The sequence below is a fragment of the Periplaneta americana genome, chromosome 15, assembly GCF_040183065.1.
Source record: "Periplaneta americana isolate PAMFEO1 chromosome 15, P.americana_PAMFEO1_priV1, whole genome shotgun sequence".
Lineage (NCBI taxonomy): Eukaryota > Metazoa > Arthropoda > Insecta > Blattodea > Blattidae > Periplaneta > Periplaneta americana.
In genome coordinates this window covers 128,741,991-128,765,242 of record NC_091131.1, presented here as the reverse complement: position 1 = coordinate 128,765,242, position 23,252 = coordinate 128,741,991, and the positions used below count along the sequence as shown (strand labels likewise).

The 23,252-nt window shown below is 37.2% G+C and overlaps 1 protein-coding gene across 2 annotated transcripts in view; it reads left to right on the top strand.

The window, feature by feature from the left end:
• Positions 1-23,252, top strand: part of LOC138715328 (uncharacterized) — a 1,341,767-nt gene that overhangs the window by 1,283,184 nt on the left and 35,331 nt on the right. For both annotated transcript variants that reach the window (XM_069848117.1, XM_069848119.1), the window contains 2 exons: positions 8,102-8,279; positions 11,868-12,029. In XM_069848117.1, coding sequence (XP_069704218.1) covers positions 8,102-8,279; positions 11,868-12,029 — 340 coding nt within the window. The remainder of the gene's footprint in view (positions 1-8,101; positions 8,280-11,867; positions 12,030-23,252) is intronic.

Here is a 23,252-nt window from a genome sequence, read left to right as displayed (position 1 = left end):
TTCTGGATCCCAATTCAGCTAACACGCAACCATACCCATGCGCCTGTTGCGATCGTGGAGAAAGAAACTGCTGGTAAACAAGCGACTGTAGTTTCAGTATATTGTTATTACGTTGTTGTAATGTATCAGATGAATCATCAAAATCTACATTATGAGAAATGTGTCAAATCATATGCTTATACATTAAAAAAAAATACCTGTACAAAGATTGCAACTCATAAATCGTATTTGGTGGTATGATTTTAACTACTAGTTTTTCAAGACCATAGTCCCCTTCTTCTAACAGTTGTTTAATTGTATTTTCGTCGCAGTGGACACCATACGAGTCCAACAGCAGAAGATTGTAAGTTGGAGAATTAGGAAGGAATATTTCTCGTAAGAATTGTATCCATATTTTTTGGTCATTTTTCCCGACGAAGTCCACTTTACTACAAGGTTGTCACTGAGGAAAATGCGTTCCGCAGCTCTTTGATTTATACCTTTCGATTCTTGAAGAATAAGTAGTAACTTTGGCATCAGTTTTCCAGCTTTAGAAACCACCGGCGTTATAGTGTAGGAATGTGTAGTTGCCCTTTGGATTGCACGACACCATATACTTTACTGGTTCCTTGACGTTCTAATGTTGTGCCGAAAGGCATTTCCTTATGGAACCCACATTCGTCTGTATTAAACACTTGATCATCATTGTACATGTCCAAACTGTCCAAAATCATACCACCAAATACGACTTATGAGTTGCAATCTTTTGACAGTTGACTTTCGTGTGTTAACCACGTGAATTTATGCTCCATACCGCTCCATGACCTATGGTTAAACTTTTTCTTTTGTTTGTCGGTACACCTGACATAATCCAATACTCTGTTACTTCACATTTTTCTTGAAAGTCAATGACTCGGGATGTTTTGGGAGGGGACGGAACGTATTGAGAACCAGAACTTTGTGAAATACTTAATTCCTCTTCTGACGTAGTATTTGTTTTTTTAGTCTCCCATTCTCGTACATGAGGCAAGACATTGTCATAATTTCATGGTTAATTTTCATCAGTGTCTAGAGTATGATTTTCTTCAACTGCTTCCGATTCATAACTCTTTAAAAAGTCATATATATTATCAACAATTTCAAGTTCCTTCAGCGACATTGCACAGTCTGTCTCCTTATAACCCTCTTCATTTAGTTTATCCAAAATTTTAATCACTATATTCACTGGGTTCATCTTCTTCAGCTCACTGAACATAACATTACACAATAAACTGCAAGGTACAAACTAGCTGACAGCGCGTCTATAGCAGTACTGTCTTCGCTCTCGCGTCTAGCATTGCTGCGTGGTATAGTTGTTTGCAATCTAAGTAGCCCATGTCAACTTGATCTTGATTTGTCGCGATCTCTGGTGTTCATTGCGTTCGAGTTGTAAAATTTACGTATTTTGCATTGCTTTTAATGCTTAATCCAATGGTAATAAAGGTAAGTCTTTGTTTTTTTACCCCACCTGAAGGTTTACTTGTAAGACATCAAGAAAGACTAAATGGACATTTAAAGGATTGCAAGAAACCATTAATAAATACAACAATCAATAAGCGTGATCTCAGCTACAGATTGGAGCTAACTTGCGCTTTGCATCACGAAGTCTTTCACGTGTCGACTGTCTCACGATCACGTGACTACAGCTGCGCTGGTCCAAACACCAGCGCAACCACACGTTTCCCATGCAGCATTTCCCCTTTGCGTTCGACCCGCACTAAAGTCCATAAGCTGACTCGGCGAAGTTCAGAGGAGAAATTGAACCTCGGAAGCACTCGTAAGGATATATTCGTATATGTGTGGTCTCTGCGGTTCATAGGTTTCCATACGACAAAAATACATCAGAGCCGCAAGTAAACTTATTAAAGATGGGCAAGAAACAAAGAATGATGGTGTGAATTATAAATAAATTTATTTAAATAATTAAATTGTTTTTCCTTCTTTTTCCTGAGGGTTCTCTGAACATTGAACGCAAAGGACGGACCGCCATTGTACAAGCTATATAATAAATTATCATGGAAATTCTTCTTTATTCCCTCTCTTATTTCACAACGGCCTAATATAACAATATAGTACTTTAGTCTAGTAATTTGATCCTTGAGGTCTTATCTATAGCAATTAATAGGCATTTCAGCAGAAAATATAAGCTTTCACAAATTAACAGATTAATCCCTTTCATATCTTCAGAAGCCAACGAGCACTTCTCAAAGAATGTATGCATGATCTAAATGAAAGTGCATATAGATAATAATTATATTTTTCGGAGTAATCATGGAACTACAGATCGGACAGCTTAAAAGTCCCAAATCATTGCTCGGCCAGTCGGTGAGCCGAGCCCCATGCAATCGTCGGCATTCCCAACCATGAAAGCGCGGCGCTCCTCCCGCCTGTAACCTGCCAGTGTTGCCAATTTAGCAGTTTTGCCGCTAGATCTAGCGTTTTTCAATGTTAGTTTAGCGGGTAAAATGTATGAAATATTTATTGCTCATATAAGGATTTAGTGGTTTTTCAACACTCACAGCGGTAAAATAATCTTATCTTTACATTGACAATATAGCTATTTAGCGGTTTCTGCACTATATCTTAGCGAGGTTATAAGAATCGCGTTGGCAACACTGCAGTCTGCAGTCAGTCGTGAGTGAGATTTCATCAGAGTAGGACAGTTGTGTTGTGCAGTCGTGAGATCATTGGAGAGTACAGTAATGTTGTACAGTCGTGAGATATCATTAGAAAGTACAGTAGTGTTCTGCAATAGTGAGATATTCACTGCATCGTCGTATATACAGCTTGAAGACTTACATCAACTGCTCAAGTCCAGAAAAGAGATTTTCGAGAACTACGTTCCAAGGCAGCTCCTATTTCATCAAGTTCCTCTTCTATAAACACATGACGTCTTCGTTTTCTTCTCCGGTCAGTCACAGAATCTGTTTTACTAAATTTATCCACGGACTTTAATACTGTTAGGGACTTTTGAACTGCCCCCTCACTGCATTTTACTAAACGATGCTTTCAGCTGCAGAGTTTATTCAGAGTTGGAATCCAACGCAGCCGAGAAATAGTCTACAAAATTTGCCCAGATCCTTTTATCAGGCTATTACGAAATCTCCGCATCTTCGCATCTACGGTATATAGGCTACGATATAGAATCTACAGCTTTACTTCCCTCCCGAATGTCATGCTAAGGATTTCATCGTCCTATAAATTCAATCGCTTTCGGGAGGTTTGAACCAGCAAACCTCAATTTCAGCAGCTAACATGGTAATCGCTAGTCCATAGAGATCTACAGCTGTTAGTGCCTGTTGTAGTTATACTATTCATGAACAAAGTTAGTATTGTATGGCGTGTGAATGCATGCATCAATTTACTGACTTGGGCTTTTCGTACTTATCCAAGTCCCTCCAGGCGAATGCTAGGATGGTACCAATTTCAAGGAGCCCGATGGGTATTACGGTAAACCACTGTGATGTGAAAAACGCCAGGGGGGGGGGGAAAGTAAGACTACAAGGTTCTTCTAGTCACATCTCCCTGCCGTCTGTGCACATAAACAGCATACATCTCCCCCTCTCCCCTCTCTCTCTCTCTCTCTCTCTCTCGTACAGAGTAGGGACCCGAAGGCCTGCACTGCAGCCTGAGGCTTATTATGCTTACCACTTCTATTCTATGAAGAATTGGGTAGCCGAACGGCCGCGCTCTTGTACAAGTACAGCACGCCGCACAGTGAACTTAACCCGGGCTATTGTATGGATGATGGTGATATGTGAATTAATGATGGCGAAATGAGTTCGAGGTCCAAGGCCGAAAGTTACCCAGCAATTCTGCCTCAATTGGATGAGAGAAAACCCCGGAAAAAACTCCAACCAGGTAACTTGTCTCAACCGGGATTTGAATTCGGGTCCGCTCGTTTTATATTCCATAGCGTTGGAAAAAAATTATGGTTTATTTTACGACGCTCGCAACTGCAGAGGTTATATCAGCGTCGTCGGTGTGCCGGAATTTTGTCTCGCAGGAGTTCTTTTACATGCCAGTAAATCTACTGAAATGAGCCTGTCGTATTTATACACACTTAAATGCCATCGATCTGGGCCGGGATCGAATCCGCAACCTCGAGCATAGAAGGGCAGTGCTATATCAAGTACACTACCGAGGCCGACTCCACAGCGATGGACTAAACAGCATGGTTACTAACACTTATAACACTACAGCAAAAACATGTCGTGATCATTAGTCTGTCATTGTTTTCTTTATTCCTCTCTTTTCTTCATTTCCTTGTTCCTTTCAGAATTCGGGCGAAAGACTCATTCGGAGGGTGAATATGTCTGTGGATTGTACTGTATTTAAGTAGGTTATCACGTGGAAACACATGTCATAATGCCTACATTAACAATAGCAATGTGAGGCTACTACATTATTATGAGTTATCATGGAAACGCATTTAGCTAGCGTACAGCGAGAGATAGTGTGACCTAATGTCTGGACAAGTTATGCACATTCCGTCGAGTAACTAATGATACTTTTTTTCCTTCTAATTATATTAATTTTAACTGTTGAAAATTTCACGGCAAGAATTCTTCCTTCTGTTTCTGACTCACGAGATGAAAAGTGCAGGATGAAACGATACAGGTAAGTGCCTTAATGACATGAATGCTTACATGATGTGGAGCAATAGCGATAATATTCATTAACAAATATGCAGACTTTATTGCTCTTGTGCTTAGGAAATGAAAATTTAAGCTATTAATTATAATTCATATTAGATTAGGGAGTTGTTATGTCCGGTCGGCGTCGCATCGACTGTCCGCCATGGCAGGTGTTCCTCGTGGTTTGTTCAGAAGATGGTAAATGGCAAATGGGGACGGTAGGTTTAGCTAGACGATTTCGAGGTCCACGGCGAAAGCCCCGAATCCGGAGAGGGGAACCAGACGACTCAGATATCGGACCATTACCAAGCATATGTTTCGGACTTGTTGCTGGAAATGAATGCTCGGTGCTGCGGATGATAGAGCAGGCTTAGCCAAGCAGCACAACCGATAAGAAACTCATTCCATAACGAATGTACAAAAAGCCTAATGTTGTTATGCATCATACTTCGTTCTTCTCAATAAAATAGCCTGTGAGGTATTGTTGTAATATATTTGAAATTGTTTCTTCCAATAATTCGTTTAGTGATTACCTATGATATATAATATTGTTTAGCCGAAATGAATAAATTTATGTGGTATATTTCTGTTTCTGGTGTTTACATCATTCATGATGTCACTTCCGTAGAATTTTCGTAATCATAGTCAGATTGTTGTGTGACAACTGGCTGATGTTGTTTGTGTGATATTCTTTCGTCGTATTTCAGAATGTAGGATACAGAGCAACGCGCAAATGTCTAAATTGTTTTGCACAAATCTCCTTCAGAGACATTAAGAAAGCTTGAAGAAGCTTATGGTGAAGCAGCAATGTAAAAAAACGCAGGTCTATGCCTGGTATAAACGTTTCTCTGAAGATCTACCGGAGCGTTGGTCGTCTTTGATAGACTAATGCGGCGAACCAATATCACACAAACAACAATAGTCAGTTGCCACACAACAACAGTGACTATGATCATGAAATTTCTACAGAAGTGACATCATGAATTATTCCAGCACCAGAAACAGAAATATACGACATAACATTAGATATTTCGGCGAAAAAAAAATATATTCCGGAAACTTTTTGAACCGAGTAGTATTAAGTATTCATTCATTCATAGTGTTCTGCCCAAGGACAGGTCTTTCACTGGAAACCCAGCATTCTCCAGTCTTTCTTGTTTTCTGTCTTCTTCTGCCCCGAACTCTTCTTCCGTTCGCCATTCCTTCCACTGCATCCTTCAGTAGGCAGTTTCTTCTCAACCAGTGAGACAGCCAATTTCTTTTTCTTTTCAATCAGTTTCAGCATCATTCTTTCTTCATCCACTCTTTCTAGCACAGCTTCATTTCTTATTCTGTCCGTCCACTTCACACGCTCCATCTTTCTCCGTATCCACATTTAAAATGCTTCTAGTCGCTTCTTTTCACTTCGTCGTAATGTCCATGTTTCTGTCCCATACAACACTACACTCCACACAAAACACTTCACTAGTCTCTTCCATAGTTCTTTTTTCAGAGGTCCGCAGAAGATGCTCCTTTTTCTATTAAGAACTTCCTTTGCCATTGCTATCCTCCCTTCGACTTCCTGGCTGCAGCTCATATTACTGCTTATAGTACATCCAAAGTATTTGAAGCTGTCCACTTGTTCTACTGTCTACTGGTAAAATTCGCAAGTTTACCTTCTTTATTTTTCTTCCGACAACCATGGTCTTCGTCTTGTTGGAATTTATCTTCATTCCATACTGCACACAGTTGTCATTTAGCGCCAGTAGAATATTCCCTAGTATCGTCTCTTCTGTTAACAACATTGAGTGCTATTTCGATATTACTGTAATTATCTATGTTTATTATTATTATTATTATTATTATTATTATTATTATTATTATTATTATTATTATTATTATTATTATTATTATTATTCCAAATAAAACAGCAGTTATTTAATGGCACTATGCCTTGCAGAAAGTAATAAAGAAAAGTAATAAATTCATAATTAATTCTTTAGGTATGATCTTAGCTTTTATGCAAAATACAGTAAGTACTGTTTTATTGTTACATTGTTCTATAATTCAGTTCTGTAAAATAAATGATTCTTGAGGTTCTCTAATATCAATTATTCTAATGGTTCAGGATGGGATCAAGGAGAAAGAATGTAGGCTAATTGTTGTGCTTTTTCGTAGCGCTGAAGGCATAATTTGTCTGTTGAGTACTTCAGGCTAGCAGTCACTTGGGAGCGCTAATATAAATGTATGAGCTATTCCATCTCAAATCGACTGAAATATAGAGAAAATTGACCTTACAATTTCTAAATACAATGAAACTTTTTTTGTCCGTAGAGAACTGTGATACATTGCTTTGTGCAAAGTTTGAGGCATCAGAACTTCATAGTGTTTAAATTAAAAATATTTAAATTTATAGTATTTTCATAAAATTAGCAACTTTAAACTGTTGTAGCTCCGAAACTCTTTCATCCAATGATCAAAATCATGGTTTATTTTGATGCTGAGAAATTAAAGTTTATATTGACATATAAACAGATTTTCTTACTTTTTATGGAAATGGAGAAATTTAGATTTTTCCTCATTAAGACGCCTTTGCCAAGGAAAAAATATTTTTAAAATATATAGTTAGATTCCGCATTGAAAGTACAAATAAACACATATTTTTTTACTGATGGTACGTTGATAAGAAAGTATTGAAAATATCAAATAAAGAAAATAGATAGTACGCGCGTGAACTAACCAGCTGACTGTGAGGCGGGAGCTAGCCGGGGCAAGCAAGGCCAGGAGACATAAACAAGTGAAGTGTTGTCTAGCAGCGCATGACTGTGCTAGCTTTATCACAGGTTATCATAAACACGAGTAAAATGACGCTCAACGCTCGCTTATCTTCAGCTCTCGGCCAGTGCATGCGGTACTGCGCCGTTCAAGTCTAGGCGCGTGAAAATAATTTATTTAATACCCTCGAAACTTATTGTCGTGCCACTAAGCAAACAATGCCGAATTCCTCTTAATAATGCAAGGGTTTTTCTCAATTTTTTTTTTTTTTTTTTTACATTTTTACAATTGAGCAAAAAGCAAAAAAGTAAGTAAAATCAGATTATCTGTCGCTCTGTGTACAATAAAAATAAGGATTACTTCTTAATATAACCTACCAGATGTCAGCTACAAAATAAGCTCCCGTTCAACGTTCTGCAGTAAATGGTTCCAGAGTTCTGAGCGCTGAAAAGGCTTGTTTTATAAAATACGCTAAATTTGTCGCTCAATAATACGAAAACCGTTTGACTTTCGATAGTATATTTTTGAAAGTGCACTCTCCTCAGCACTTTGTATAAGTAGGAAAAAAATTAGAGTATAAAATAATGCGAGGTTTTTTACTAGTCGATTTCATATGGAATAGCCCGTATACGTTTGTTGACTACAGTATAATGTATAATCAGTGGATGTGTTCTCTCTTTCTTGCGTTGCAGCGGCATCCCCCAGCAAGTGCAAGTTCCCGTCGTGGCTGACATCGTCGCAGCACTGGCACACCCTGGACTATCGGCGATCCTACACCTTCCACAAGCACAACACCACCCTCAGGATCACCAACAGCACCTCTCAGCCTGGCGCGGGTCAGCACGCCGGATCCGCCAGCTCGTCACAGGGGTTCGTTATATTCCTCAAATGATTGAATTAAATAATTAAGGAATAAAAAGTTGAATGAAATCATTCATGGGTGAAAGAACAGAAATTGAAAGTTACCAACTAATTGATTGATGGATGGATGGATGGATGGATGGATGGATGGATGGATGGATGGATGGATGGATGGATGGATGGAATTAAAGAATGAGTGCAAGAATTATTTTACCAATGACTGGGTTAATCAGCCCATAATACATTAATTGATTAACGAATAGAAGTACTGAATGAATGAATGAATGAATGAATGAATGAATGAATGAATGAATGAATGAATGAATGAATGAATGAATGAATGAATGAATGAATGAATGGAGTAAGACAGAAATAAATAAGTACTTTAATAAAGTAACGAACGAATAAACGAATTAAATAATGTAGCATTTATTAATAAATGAACAACTTATTGATCGAATTAATTAATCTAGCATTTATTAATAAGTTGTTCACTTACTGAATAAATGAATGAATTAATTAAATAATGTAGCTTTTATTAATAAATAAGCAAATAATTTAATGTGTGATGGAATTAATTAATCTAGCATTTATTAATAAGTGAACAACTTATTGAACGAATGAACGAATTAAATAATGTAGCATTTATTAATAAATGAACAACTTATTGAATGGGTGAATGAATTAATTAATCTAGCATTTATTAATAACTGAACAACATATTGAGTGAATTAACAAATTAGTTAATATAGCATTTATTAATAAATGAACAATTGAATTAAGGAACAAATTAATGTAGCATTTATTAATAAATGAACTTAATAAATACATGGATGGCAATGAATGAATGAATGAAACATTTAAATAATGAAAATCTGCGTGAAAAAAATTATGAAGTAATTAATGGATTGACGGCTATAAACACATAAGTAAAAGAGTTATTTTACGCGGAGGTAACCATTTTTGTCGGGCCGGGTGGCTATGCGGTCTAAAGCACGCTTTCCTTAGACGGTGCGGTCCGAAGAGCTGTGAGTTCGAATCCCGCCTCGGATATGGATGTCCCTTGTTAATGCCCTGTTCTGTGAGTATCTCAGTGGAAGAACCTACGCTTCACTGACTCCAAGCTAGGGGAGGCCCACAAATGTGTCGATGTCTAGTGTGTGTGTCCATAAAGTCGATCCCTCGCCTACAGGCATTCGTATGCAAGAGCTATAACAGGGGAGATTAAATGACCAATGAAAAAAAATATACATATAATCTTTTTTTCTTAACTTACAAGGAGAGGACACGCTCTGTATATCACCGAATTAAATCAGATTTTGTGACATGAAAGTACAAGACACACTGTTTAAAGTTATATCTGGTATGGGTGGCCAATGACCCCTCGTTTTGGAAATATTGGCTATTGTTTGTGACATACTTCCGTTAGGTGCTCGATAGGGAAGCATTAGACTGTGTAAGGGCGTAGCTCATGTGGTTGGATGCTGATTTATCATCCAGGCAAGCCGAGTTCTAACCCTAATGCCTTCTCATATTTAAAGCTTGATATTATTATTATTATTATTATTATTATTATTATTATTATTATTATTATTATTATTATTATTATTATTATTATTATTATTTTAATTCACTTTCAATTGTCAGTTCCTATATTCAAAGCCATGTTGAAATATGCGTGGTATGCATTAAAATTGATAAACGAACGAGAAGTGTTTGTGAATGTGAAGGATATCTGTTTCGCAGCAGAAGTGCGGAAAAATGTGTGTGACTGTGGACAACCTTCTTTCATTTGCTGTGCATGGTGCAGGAAATATCTATGTTTTGTGTGTTTTATGACATCATAATGAATCGGGTACAAAATGAAATGGAATAGCTGCTACAGAAATAGAACAGACGCCAGTGACACATCTTACCTTTCTACGTGAGCAGTATTTCATTGTTTATCGTTTACAATACAATGTTAGTTAATTAGTAATTTGTTTAAAACATGATGAAGCATTCAATACATTGAGAAATATGATATAGGTATGTAAATAGATAACTGTGATCACAATATTAATCATTATTAAAAGAAAAAATATAGAAACAGTTAAGATTCGAACTCAGGTTGCCTGGATAACAACTCAGCATCCAACTATATGGGCTACGCTGGTACGCAGGCTAACGCTTCCCTATTGAGCATCTAACGGAAGTATGTCACAAACAATAGCCAATATTTCCAAAACGAGGGGCCATTGGCCACCCATATCAGGTATGACTTTAAACAGTACGTCTTGTACTTTCATCTCACACAATCTTATTCTATTCGGTGATATACAGAGCTTGTCCTCTCCTTGTTAGTTCATTTCAAAATAATTCTACGAGTAGCCTGTGAATGAATCATGTGACAATGTCTAGTTGTCTATCATTGTAAAATCTCTGTTGTCTGCCAATGTTTTCTTTCTTCAATACTCTTCAACATCCTTTTAGTGTGATTATAAATATCGAAGTAAAATAAATGGTCATTGAGTTTTGATATCACACAGTTAAATCTGTCACAATATCCATTGCAAGGACTCGCGTATGCGTTCCATTTCAGAGATCATTTTAAAACATGTCATTTTTCATTTATCAACAGTAATATCACTAGAGGTTTTGATTTATCTAGAGAAAATCAAAACTCGAGTAGGATTTAATTGACTAATACACGATTAAAAGAAAGTATATAAAGATTATAAGAAATAAAGTACTCTAACACAATAAAATATTAATCGACTTACTGAAATTCTATTTCACTAATGTTAGCTTCACCAAAACGTTTGAACGGTGCTGCCATTTTCAATTGACTGTCTATGTGGTAAACAAATTACGATCGCAAAGCATGTTATATAGTACAGTAAAGAATTTTCAGTTTGAAATGTTGGCAAACAAAGAAACAAATGGTAGAAAGGTGATAGAAACAGAAGAAAATAAAGATTAGAAGAAATAAAATACTCCAATACAATAAAATAAGTATTAATTGACATACTAAAATTCCATTTCACTAATGTTAGCTTTACCAAAACGTTTGAACAGAGCCGTCATTTTCAGTTAACTATCTATGCGGGAAACAAATGACAATCGCAAAGCATGTTTTACAGTACCTACCATAAAGAATTTGCAGTTTGAAATGTTGGCAAACGAAGAACAAATGCTAGGGAAGTGATAAAATTGTAGCTATAAACAGCCATGATTGGTTAAAACACGTCCTTTCCTACGTTTTATTGGTCAAAAGTAGTATGACGTAGTGAAAGTGTAATAGTCTTACAAAAAATCAAAGTGTTATGAGTAAATGATATTAAGATGGAACGAATTTAAGGTTATGAAACTTAATTTTGATTTTTTTGTTAGACAGGGAGACGTAAACATAATTACTAATTACGCTCCATGATTCTGGCTAAAATCATAGCAACACACACACACACACACAGATATGTAGACCTATATATTTTTCAGACTGGTTTTAATTGAATAAAGATGTCTCACTCACGTGATGACGTTACTATACATGCGGGAAAACGCTATGAACCAAGCCGCCTTCGTACTTGACGCTCATAATTTTATGTCTGTTGGCAGATACCACAACAGTCATGGAATGGCAGTGTCCCTGGGGCTGACAGGAGACGTCACGGGCAGTCAGCAGCGCCAGCAGCACCAGGAGATGAGAGTGGTGTGCACAGAGGTTAAACAAACATCCCATGAAGTGGCGCACCTTGTCACTCACTTCACCATGGGTTGGTGAGTTCAGACATATTTCTAAAAATTGTGAGTTTTGTGTAGTGTACAAGGTACGCTAACGTCAGACCACAGTATAAAGAAGATACAGTATGGACAACTCTTGTCGGCACCTTTGATATTGTTGTACTAAAATCACAGTCTACTATATACAGTCACGAAGCTTGGGATGATTTTTGGCAAATCTCGCGATAGTTGCTAGCCGCTTGGACCGCTGTGAGTACTAGGAACAATAGACTGTGCCACAGCCATCGTGATCTAATACAGGCCGTAAGGCAGACCATGTAACTCGCTTAACCGGATCACGAAGGACTGCGTTTCAACCATATAAATTAGTTGGAATGCATAAACAGTAACATATGTTTCTCTAAAATGTAGTGTAATTCCATTAATAAAATTTAAAACAATGATTATGAGACACTTCGGACATAATTCACTTGCGAGTTAAGATGTAATATTATTTATGGTGTGAAAATTACGTTGTTCGTATGTGTAATACCTGCCTTTATTTCGATTAAATATTGCGAAATTCTTGTACATTCATTTATGCACGATTCAATAATTTTCAATTGCACCGCACGGATATTTAGATATGTTGAAATTATAGGTTATGTTTACTGTACCAGTTGCCCCTTTCTGTCTAAATTTAGTGATCTCCAATGCCTTGCCATTCATATGAAAATTATAGGTTATGTTTAGTATATTTAACTTATATTCCTAAATTCGCAATTAACTTATACATTATAATTAAGCATAATGTCATGTATGATACCCCGCACATTCAATTTGTCTGAATTTTAATACTACAATATTTAATACTGAATTATTGTATTTATCTACTACTTAAGAGACGAAGTAACGCAATTGTACGTACCGTACACAAATTTCATAGGAGTGGTATGGTAAATGTTTTGTCTAAAATTAAGGAAGGTAGATGTGCTAAACTGAAATCACAATATAAATTCTTTTTTATTAAACCTCAAAATAGCTTCCATTCTAAACTTGAAATGTTGACGCGAACAGATTATGTTAACATGTAAAATTCTCTTCACGTTAAAATAACACAGTTTTGTAATTATTTCTGCAACATATTATGCAACAAGAAGTAAACGGAACTTATGGACACATTACAATAATTATAGCTTAGCAATGATAAGCAATAAAGTTATAATATAATATTTCACTGAGCTCCATACACTGAAGTAGAAAATCCGAACAAACATTGCGGCCGGGTCTAGATCGAAAAAGCATTGACTGTGACGTATTTCGCATTTTTGTAAAAAGCTATGTAAACTGTGAAATGTTCGTTATCGGTTGTAATAAATGTAAATGGCTAAAATATAATAATTTGAATAATAATAATAATAATAATAATAATAATAATAATAATAATAATAATAATAATATGGGACAAGGAGACGTTTGTAGTACTATAAATTGTAAGAAAAATAGGTTAGAGTTATCCTTCTTCCGAAAGATCCAGGAAGGTGATATATTTTATGAAAATAATATATAAACCTTATGTATTTCATATTTCAATAGTGGAAGGAAGGTGTTAATTTTTTTCAAAATAACATGATATCAAAAGTACAATACATTTTATGATCTGCTAGGGAAAGAGTCATATGCATATTTCATATATAAGAGGATGCATATTTCAACTGTCTATGTTTGCATATTTAGTAAGTATTAAGCTTCGTGACTGTATATACTAGACTGTGCTAAAATCAAGCTCAGTAAGGTCTAGTTCTCAATGATTCCAACTATGTCGATAGTATCGGCAGAGCTAACAGCTGATTTTAGCGTTCAGCTGTTCAGACATGTTAAACTTTCAGATGAAATTTTGTATTAACTGCAACATGATGCTTAGTGCAAATATTCCTCTAAATAAATTGAGTGATCCCCAATTTAGATATTTTCTTCATAAATACACACATCAGCAGATTCCGAGCGAGTCCGTGCTACATAAAAAATATGTAACTCAGTGTTATAACGACAGCATAAACGGAATCAGAGAACATATAAGTAACAACAAAATATGTGTTTCATTTGATGAGACTACTGATGTTTTAGGAAGACATGTGGCTAATGTGGTTGTAGGTGTTTTGTCACGTAACAAAGCAGAGGAGACATTTTTATTAACTACCGAGCTCCTCCAAAAAGTAGACCACTCTTCAATTGAAACTCTCTTTCACAAATCTGTCTCTTTTATGGCCTAGTGGTGTTCGGTATGAAAATGTGTTGCTTTTTGTTACGGAAGCTGCTCCATACATTGTTAAGGCAGACAACATACTACAAAACCATTATATAAACATGGTTCACATAACCTGCTTAGCGCATGCTCTTCATACAGTGGCTGAAGTTCTACGTGACGTCGACAGCTTCATAGCTAACACTAAGAAAATATTTCGAAAAGCTCCGTCCAGAATATGTATATTTAAAGACATGTCACCTGACTTATCTCTTCCCCCAAGTCCGATCCTAACAAGATAGTGCACTTGGTTAGATGCTGCTTGTTATTATACCACGCATACCATTCAGAGAATAATTAACACATTAGACAGTGAAGAAGCATCTTCGATTGCACTGGCTAAAGCACTAATGTCCGCTCGGTTAATGGAAAGTTTGCAGCTTATAAAAAACAATTTTCAATGTTTACCACAAGCTATTTAAGAAGTTGGAAGAATCTGGTTTAGAAATTAACAAAGCTCTACGCATAATGGCAGAAGTGTCGGAAAAATTAATCATATAGTTCCGGGGCCAGTTTCTGAAAAAAGTAAAACTGAAATTGCAGAGCGTTCTTAAAAATAACAGTGGGTTATTAGTCATGCTTGGTATACGCAATAGACTGATAGACCAGAAACAAATGTCAGACACTGACTCATACTATTCCTATGCACCACTGACTTCGTGTGATGTAGAGAGAACATTCTCTCGATACAAAAACTGTTTAAGCGATAGGCGAAGACGATTCAGCTTCGACAACTTACGAGAATATATCGTCATTTACTGCAACGCTGGTAATTTCATCAATGATAACGAGGGATAAACCTTGCAAGGAATGTATTACAGTACTACAGTACGTCATTTTTCTTTTCCTTCTGACTGTACGGAGATACAGTACCATGTTGCGTCGTTGTTTACGTTTAAAACCTGTTGAGCCAATGGTCTGAATGGAAAAAAAAATGTAACATATAATGAATGTGCAACGATAAGTCATCCTACATCCACTGTCTACTTATGAGCAATACATTCCTCATGCTTCTTAATTTTCGGTGTCAAATAGCTTAAATCTGACACGCCAGTGCATGTCCAGTTTGTATCTTTACCCTTAGCAAATAGCAGGCACGGGAAATAAAACAATTTACTTGTAGATTCACAACTGCAAATCCAGCTGTTTCTTTCATATTTTTGTACATTAAAAGCCCTGCAAAATGTCTTGACTCGGCTTGTTTGTGCTTTCTTTAAATCCAGTTGAGGTAACGGCAGTCCAAGCTTCTTTATTTTACACTTATCTTCCGAATAAAACTGAAAAATTTGTTTGTACAAGATATTGAACACTATTAATTTTCTTTGGAAACGAACACTGGCCATACTCACAGATGAATATATTAAGACCAAAACACCAAGAACGACCATTCTTACGTTTCCGCCATAATGTATCGGCTGTCTCACTATTACGTCACTGAACAGCTGCGCTCAGCGCAGTGCGCAGGTCTTTTTACCAGCGCATACATAGGTTTCCCCTACAGCATTCCCCCCTTACCTTTCGCCCCGCACGCAAGTCCGGAAGCTGGCTCGGCGAGGTTCAGAGGAGAAATTGAACCTCGTAAGCATGTATTCGATCTCTGCTATTCATAGGTTTTCATACGATAAAAATACACTAGAGCGTCCACATCTGTGGAGTAACGGTCAGCGCGTTTGGCCGCGAAACCAGATGGCCCGGGTTCGAATCCAAGTCGGGGCAAGTTACCTGGTTGAGGTTTTTTCCAGGGTTTTCCTCAACCCAATACGAGTAAGTGCTGGGTAAATTTCGGTGCTGGACCCCGGACTCATTTCACCGGCATTATCACCTTCATTTCATTCAGACGCTAAATAACCTGAGATGTTGATAAGCGTCGTAATATAACAAAATAAAAAAATTAATACATCAGAGTCGGAAGTAAACTTATTAAAAATGTGCAAGAAACAAAGAATGATAATGTAAAATATAAATAAATTTATTTAAACAATTAAATTGTTTTTTCTTGTTTTTCCTGAGGGTTCTCTGAACCATTGAACGCATAGCACGCACCGTCACTACTCGATAAATCCTTGTTTGGGTCAGGCTTTCGCAAATTACTCTCTTTTCCTATCATCATTCTCAACTAACTATACATAACAGTGCTGGTGTGTGTAGTGTAAATCCATTTCCACACGATCTATAACGTTTAAGATAGCAAAGTGATCTACTATGAGATGTTTTCATTTAAGTAGATACACGTGATAAATAAAAAATGCTCCGATGGACAAACATTTTTCCACATTTCATCACACCAAAAATAATGTAACATCTCTTGTTCCGAGGCACCTCTAATGCAGAATTAGAATTAATACAAGGTCGGACAGTAAAGTAATGAGACTGGTTTAAAAAAAACACTTTTAAGCTTACATACATTTTAACCAATTACAATGTGATCACCTTCAAAGTAGTTCCCTTGAGACTGTACATTATTCCAACGTTGCTGCCACTGGTAGTAGCAACTGTGAAACTCATCTTTTGAGACACTGCTTAATGTCTCGGTTACGGTCTTTTAGACGTTCTCTGTTTGAAAATGGCCTCCTTTCACAATGAGAAATAAAAAGAAGGTACTTGGAGCAAGGTTGGATGAATATGGAAACTGCGGCAGTGTTGAGGCAGATGAGCAACCATATTTCTCCGTTTATTTCGCTGTTGCCCGGTCAGATTTTTTGTAACAATTTTTGCACACATTTTTCGTATGCCCACGCCTTCAGTTAGAATGAGGCGAACTGTTTGCCAATTCATGTTCAATTCTTGTGCTATCATTCTGGCTGTTAAACGCCTATCAGTTCGTACAACTTCACGTAACCTGGCAATGTTGTCATCTATCCGTGCAGTTTGATTTTCATTTTCAACGTTCTGTCCTCGGCAAACATTTTACGCCATCGGATATCTTGTGCTCTTGACATCACTTCAATTCCAAAAGCCTGCTGAAGCTTTCCATTCGTTGTCGTGGCATTTTCACCGATTTTTACACAAGCGCGATATTGCGCGATTTCATTGTATTGACGAGAGGCAAACACACAACTCCACCAATCAAGCAGTTACTCCACACTTACGACTTGCAAGGTGATGCCAGTTGGAATTCGGATGGAGGAAGAATCAAGGTCAAACATTTCTCTGGTAGGAGGCTGCTGGGTTGCCTCGTCAGGTGGAAGAAAATCAGTCTCATTACTTTATTGTCCGATCTCGCAAGTCAACCGCAGGAACGAAGAAGGAAATTTTCACATGTATGGGAAACAATTGCTGTTCAATCGTTGTAGGTTTACGTTGTTGCAAAATCGACGAGTTCTTGTTACTATCGCTATCAGTATCAATATGAGTTATTATATGAGATTCTTGTGCTGAGGTTTTAGCTTTACCACTACCGCTCTCTCTTGACTTGGCCTTTCCAGGGCCGGACCTGGACGTATCCTTGCACTGAGACTTGCTTTGGCCCATTGTGTGCCTTATATGGTGCATACATTATATATTTCCACGCTTGCGGATTAGAGCGGTCGCAGCAGTTCACAGCCTAGCTATTTTTATCTATTGCAGATTATATAAGGCGCTCAGCGCACAAATGGCCCAACCCATAAAATTACTTTTCCACTTTACCTCTTTGTATAATCGCCGCGCTCTCATGGTTAACATTCGGCAAGTCTTTGAGCGGTCTCGTGCATAACTTTCGGCAGGTCTTTGAAATTTAATTGTATTATTGTTTTGAATTTCTTATGTCGCCGCTCCAATCACTCGCCTCAATTTCAATATTGCAACCATTAAGCTGCTTCCATTATTAAATGACACCTACTTGTCTAATCCACGTGGACTAAAACCGAGGTTGCAATGTCTTGTGCTGAGGACGAACATTAAGGTATGTGATTAAAAATTATTATGAAAGAGTGATTATTAAGAGTTAAGAATGCCAACGTACTCGTATATGAAATATAATTATAACAATAGCCATTTAACAATATAACAAACTAGTGCTTATTCTTATCGAGAAAGTAGACGTGACAACGTGACGCTTAGAGTGAAACCTACAGAGCAACAATCGGTCGACAAGATTATATTTTAAAAGCACACCGCACGTTATTGTATGATGCCGACATGTTAAGTATGAGGCCGCGGCGATAAGTTCCCCCGTCCCGCCTATCTACTCCCCGCGCCAACTCGTAGCGCGAAGACAGTACTTCATATGCTAAACTTTCCCATCTCCGTTCCTGTGAGTCGGCCTGGGTAACGTAGTTGGTATAGCACTGGCCTTCTATACTCAAAGTTGCGGGTTCGATCCCGGCCCAGATCGATGGCATTTAATTGTGTGTAAATGCGACATGCTCATGTCAGTAGATTTACTGGCATGTAAAAGAACTCCTGCGGGACAAAATTCCTGCACACCGGTGACGCTGATATAACCCCTGCAGTTGCGAGCGTCGTTAAATAAACCATAATTTTCTTCGTTCCTGTGGTTGACTTTGCAGAATTGTATTTCGGCATTTTTTCAGCGTCCATGATACTGAAAGTTTTTTTGTAAGCCTACATGTTGTCTATGTGCAGTATTTCTTCCTATACTGCAGTACAGAAACGGACTTGTCATAATATCTACGAGAACCGCAGAAGTGATCCAGGAGTTTAAAGCGAGAATCGTGCTCTAAGGCTGCGTTCGACAATTAGTTCGAACCCTACTTGAGTTAATTATTTGGTTGAGTTCTTTCTCCAACTGAAAGGCGAATGCCAGATAATCACATAGCTAATCTTATGTGAAGCTGCATCTGTGGCTCACCGGTAGCCCGTCAATCTTCCATCCAAGCGGCTAGTCATGATGGAATTTATGAGGGACAAAGCGAACATTGCAGAAGATTTAACTCTCATCCTACCAACACTCTCCACCTCCCTGTGAGTTATAATTGTTTTATCTTAATAATTTATTATTATTATTATTATTATTATTATTATTATTATTATTATTATTATTATTATTTATTCGCAGTAATAAATTTTATTTATTTATGGAAATTTAATTTGATAATTATGATTTATTATATTGGTAAAATTTGTGCCAGCATCCGCGGTTATACAATGAATATAAATTAATTTTTTGGTTAAAGTAGTCGAAAATTTTACTTTGAGGTTATTATTTTTAGGTGAAATTTTAATGTTTATTATGACTTTATTTGATTTTAAGCTATGAAATCTTTGATTTTAAACTAGGATTAGATACCCTACTATTTTAGATTTAAATTATTCTTAATCTGAGTAGTATTATATGATGAAGGATCGATGGAGCGGAGAAAAATTCTCTCCGGCACCGGGATTCGAACCCGGTTTTTCAGCCCTATGTGCTCTATCCACTAAGCCACACCGGATTCCAATTCCGATGCCGGATTGAATCCTCTCAGTTTAAGCTCCACCTCTTAGTTTCCCTTTAGTGGCCAACCCTCATGCACTGTGTCACAGATGTGTGACAATGGCACAATGTCCAACACACTAATGTGCAGAAATGCACTCATTACAAGTGACTAAGTGGCCGGGATCCGACAGAATGAGCTCCGACTTAAATCACTATGTGATTATATACGCATATCATATATTGTGATGTACCGAAGTACATATATTTCCGTGCAGGAATTCTGCGTTATCATATGATGAAGGATCGGTGGAGCGGAGAAAAATTCTCTCCGGCACCGGGATTCGAACCCGGGTTTTCAGCTCTATTCACTAAGCCACGCCGAGGAGTTGGGATGGAACCTGACTCTATAAAGGTAGAGGCAGGATCATATGTATATAAGGCCAATGAATGCCTACTAGTGCATGGATTCTTCTCAGTCCGGTTCTCGAAAAAAACCAAAGCCATGTCCATTCCATGGCTAATCCTCGCCAAATTACCATCTCCTAATCAACTATTCTATCTGCGTCAGAAACTACGAAGTACTTTCAGCATCGTCAAACGATAAAAATATATATTTTATACGATTTAGCATCCAATCGTATCGGCGAAATACTCAAACTTCAAAGAGCGCATGTAACATCAGAATTGTCAATCTACGACAGATGACATGCGACAGGTGGCAATTTGGTGGAGGATATACTTTTTAATAATAATAATAATAATAATAATAATAATAATAATAATAATAATAATAATAATAATCATATCGTCGTCGTAATCATAATAATAGTTATAGCTACTTACTCGAAGGTACTTACAAATGACTTTAACAGAACCTGGAGATTCATTGCCGCCCTCACATAAGCCCGCCATTGGTCCCTATCCTGAGCAAGGTTAGTCCAGCCCCTAGCATCATATACCACCTCCCTCAAATCCTTTTTTTATATTATCCTCCCATCTACGTCCCGGCCACCTCAAAGGTCTTTTTCTCTCGGTTCTCCCCACTAACATTCTATACGCATTTCTGGATTCGCCCATACGTGCTACATGCCCTGCCCATCTCAAATGTCTGGATTTAATGTTCCTAATTGATATGTTAGGTGAAGAATGCAATGCATGCAGTTCTCCATTGTGTAACTTTCTTCATTCTCCTGTAACTTCATTCCTCTTAGGCCCAAATATTTCCTAAGCATCTTATTCTCGAACATTCTTAACCTCTGTTCCTCTCTCAAAGTGAGAGTCCAAGTTTCACAACCGTACAGAACAACCGGTAATACAACTGTTTTATAAATTCTAACTTTCAGTATTTTAAAAGAAGACTAGATGACAAAAGCTTCTCAACTGAATAATAGCAAACATTTCCCATATTTATTCTGCATTTAATTTCTTCCTCATTTATATTTGTTACTGTTGCTCCAAGATATTTGAATTTTACCACTTGTTCAAAGAATACATTTCTTATTTTTATATTTTCATTTAGTAGCTACTGTGTTATGATCATGAGACATAATCATATACTTTGTCTTTCCGAATTTACTTCCAAACCTCTCTCTTTACTTGCTTCAAGTAAAATTCTCGGTTTCCCCTAATAGTTAGTGAATTTTCTCTCAACATATTGACGTCATCCTAATAATAATAATAATAATAATAATAATAATAATAATAATAATAACAATAATAATAATAATAATGATAGAATCAATACATTAAAATATATTAAAAACGGAAGTTGATGCAATCACGTCTAATTTTGGATGATTATGTTATCAATGTATGCGAGTGGAAGCCGTAGGCTAATGTGGGTGACTCGCACATTACAGGAAAGTTGGCACCTCTATATTATAACTAGATACTTCAAACCCATAGCAACAACCTGTTTGCGACACAGCTCGTCCTATGGTCGCATAATACAAATTAATTCATCTAGAAAGTAGGATAATAATTTATTTCAAGCCTTGCGCAGAAATTACACAAAATAGTGTGAATTATTTAAAATTGATTCTAATAAATTTACTTTTTATGCGGATAGTTGCAAATGAAACAATATAAACCTACATAAACAGAAATGTTCCATTCATATAATTATCTACAGAAGTGTAGTATAAATCGAAAATTTACGGAGACCAGAGTGTTATGATATTCATGAATCTACACGAATTGCTTGCAATAAAAGTTAATCGCTCAGAAAATGGAACAAGAAATGACTTAAGTGCTGCAGGTTTAGTTTAGTCAAGACGTAAAACTGTGGTTATATAAAGTTAAACACGGTATTTGTGTGACATTTTTTCTTGAGTGAGGTGCACTGCAATGTGCACGCTCTGACTTCCAGCCCGGGCTGGGGAATATTGGCGGTAGCGATTTCACTGGGTCTCCCTCTTGCTTCGTGCTGCTCCCCCATCCATTGTTAGGCCGGTCACAGCAGTAGGTTCGTTAGGGGATGCGCCGCTAAACGATCTCCAAACATCCCCCCTTCCACCTCCCTCCCATTCAACCCTCTCATTTAAACAGCGTCCCGCATCCATCCTCAACTCTCCAAAGAAAGAGAAATAAAACAGTTGTAAAAATGTGAACTACATGGACCACTGGTTTTGCAGGTTTTCAACATTTTTCTCTCTCTTCCGATGTCATATAGATTTCAACCCTTCATTTCTGTGTACAAGCGTTTTTATCATAATATTCAATACTTATATCGTAATTGGTATTGTACACGCTCTCTCTCATAAGGTAGGCTATACAGTATACCTATACTTTCTGGTTTAGAGAAACAGGTAGAAAAATTGTCTGCAAGTACGCCAAATGATCTGCTGACAGCAATTATCTCATATAAATGTGTGTTTTGCAGGATAACTTAGTTATTAGTAAAGGTAACAATTATATAACAATATTCCAAAATCCATGGCACTACAGCCCATGAATGGCCAAGACCGACCAGCCGGCTGCTGGCCTCACGTCCACATGCCGAAGCAAAGGTGGAGATCATCCAACCAGAATGGAAGTATCGTGTGGTTAGCACGATAATCCCCCAGCCGTTATAGCTGGTTTGCGAAACCGGATTTTCGCTACCTATCGTAGCTCTCCAAATGCATCACGATGCTGGGTGAGCACCGGTCCCATACACTGGCCGATATTTCAAAAATTTTTCCCCCATAGGGATTCGAACTAGCGCGCATTCCGCAACACAAGTCCTAGGCAGGATGCCTTAGACCACGACGCCACGGCATGGGACATATAACAATATTATTCTATTTATTATTATAGGTTTTTAATTTGGTTATGTCGCCCGTTAAGGTTTCACTCCAGCTTTAAGCAGCCTGTCTAAGTTTCTTAAGGCTTTTGTTTGGTACTTTAGGAAGCATTTTATCAATGGTTGTTCGTGGTATCATTTATAATTTGTATTTATAAATTTTGCAGTTTGAAAACGGCCTTCAAACCATGTAATGTAGATTTAGCTCCGGCAAAAAGAAATAAGTAATGAAATCTGATGAGGATGCTTCATTTTACAATTAAATTTCGAATAAAATATAATTTAGCATAATATAAGATGTTATTAAAGTCATATACGCAGTTAAAAACCATA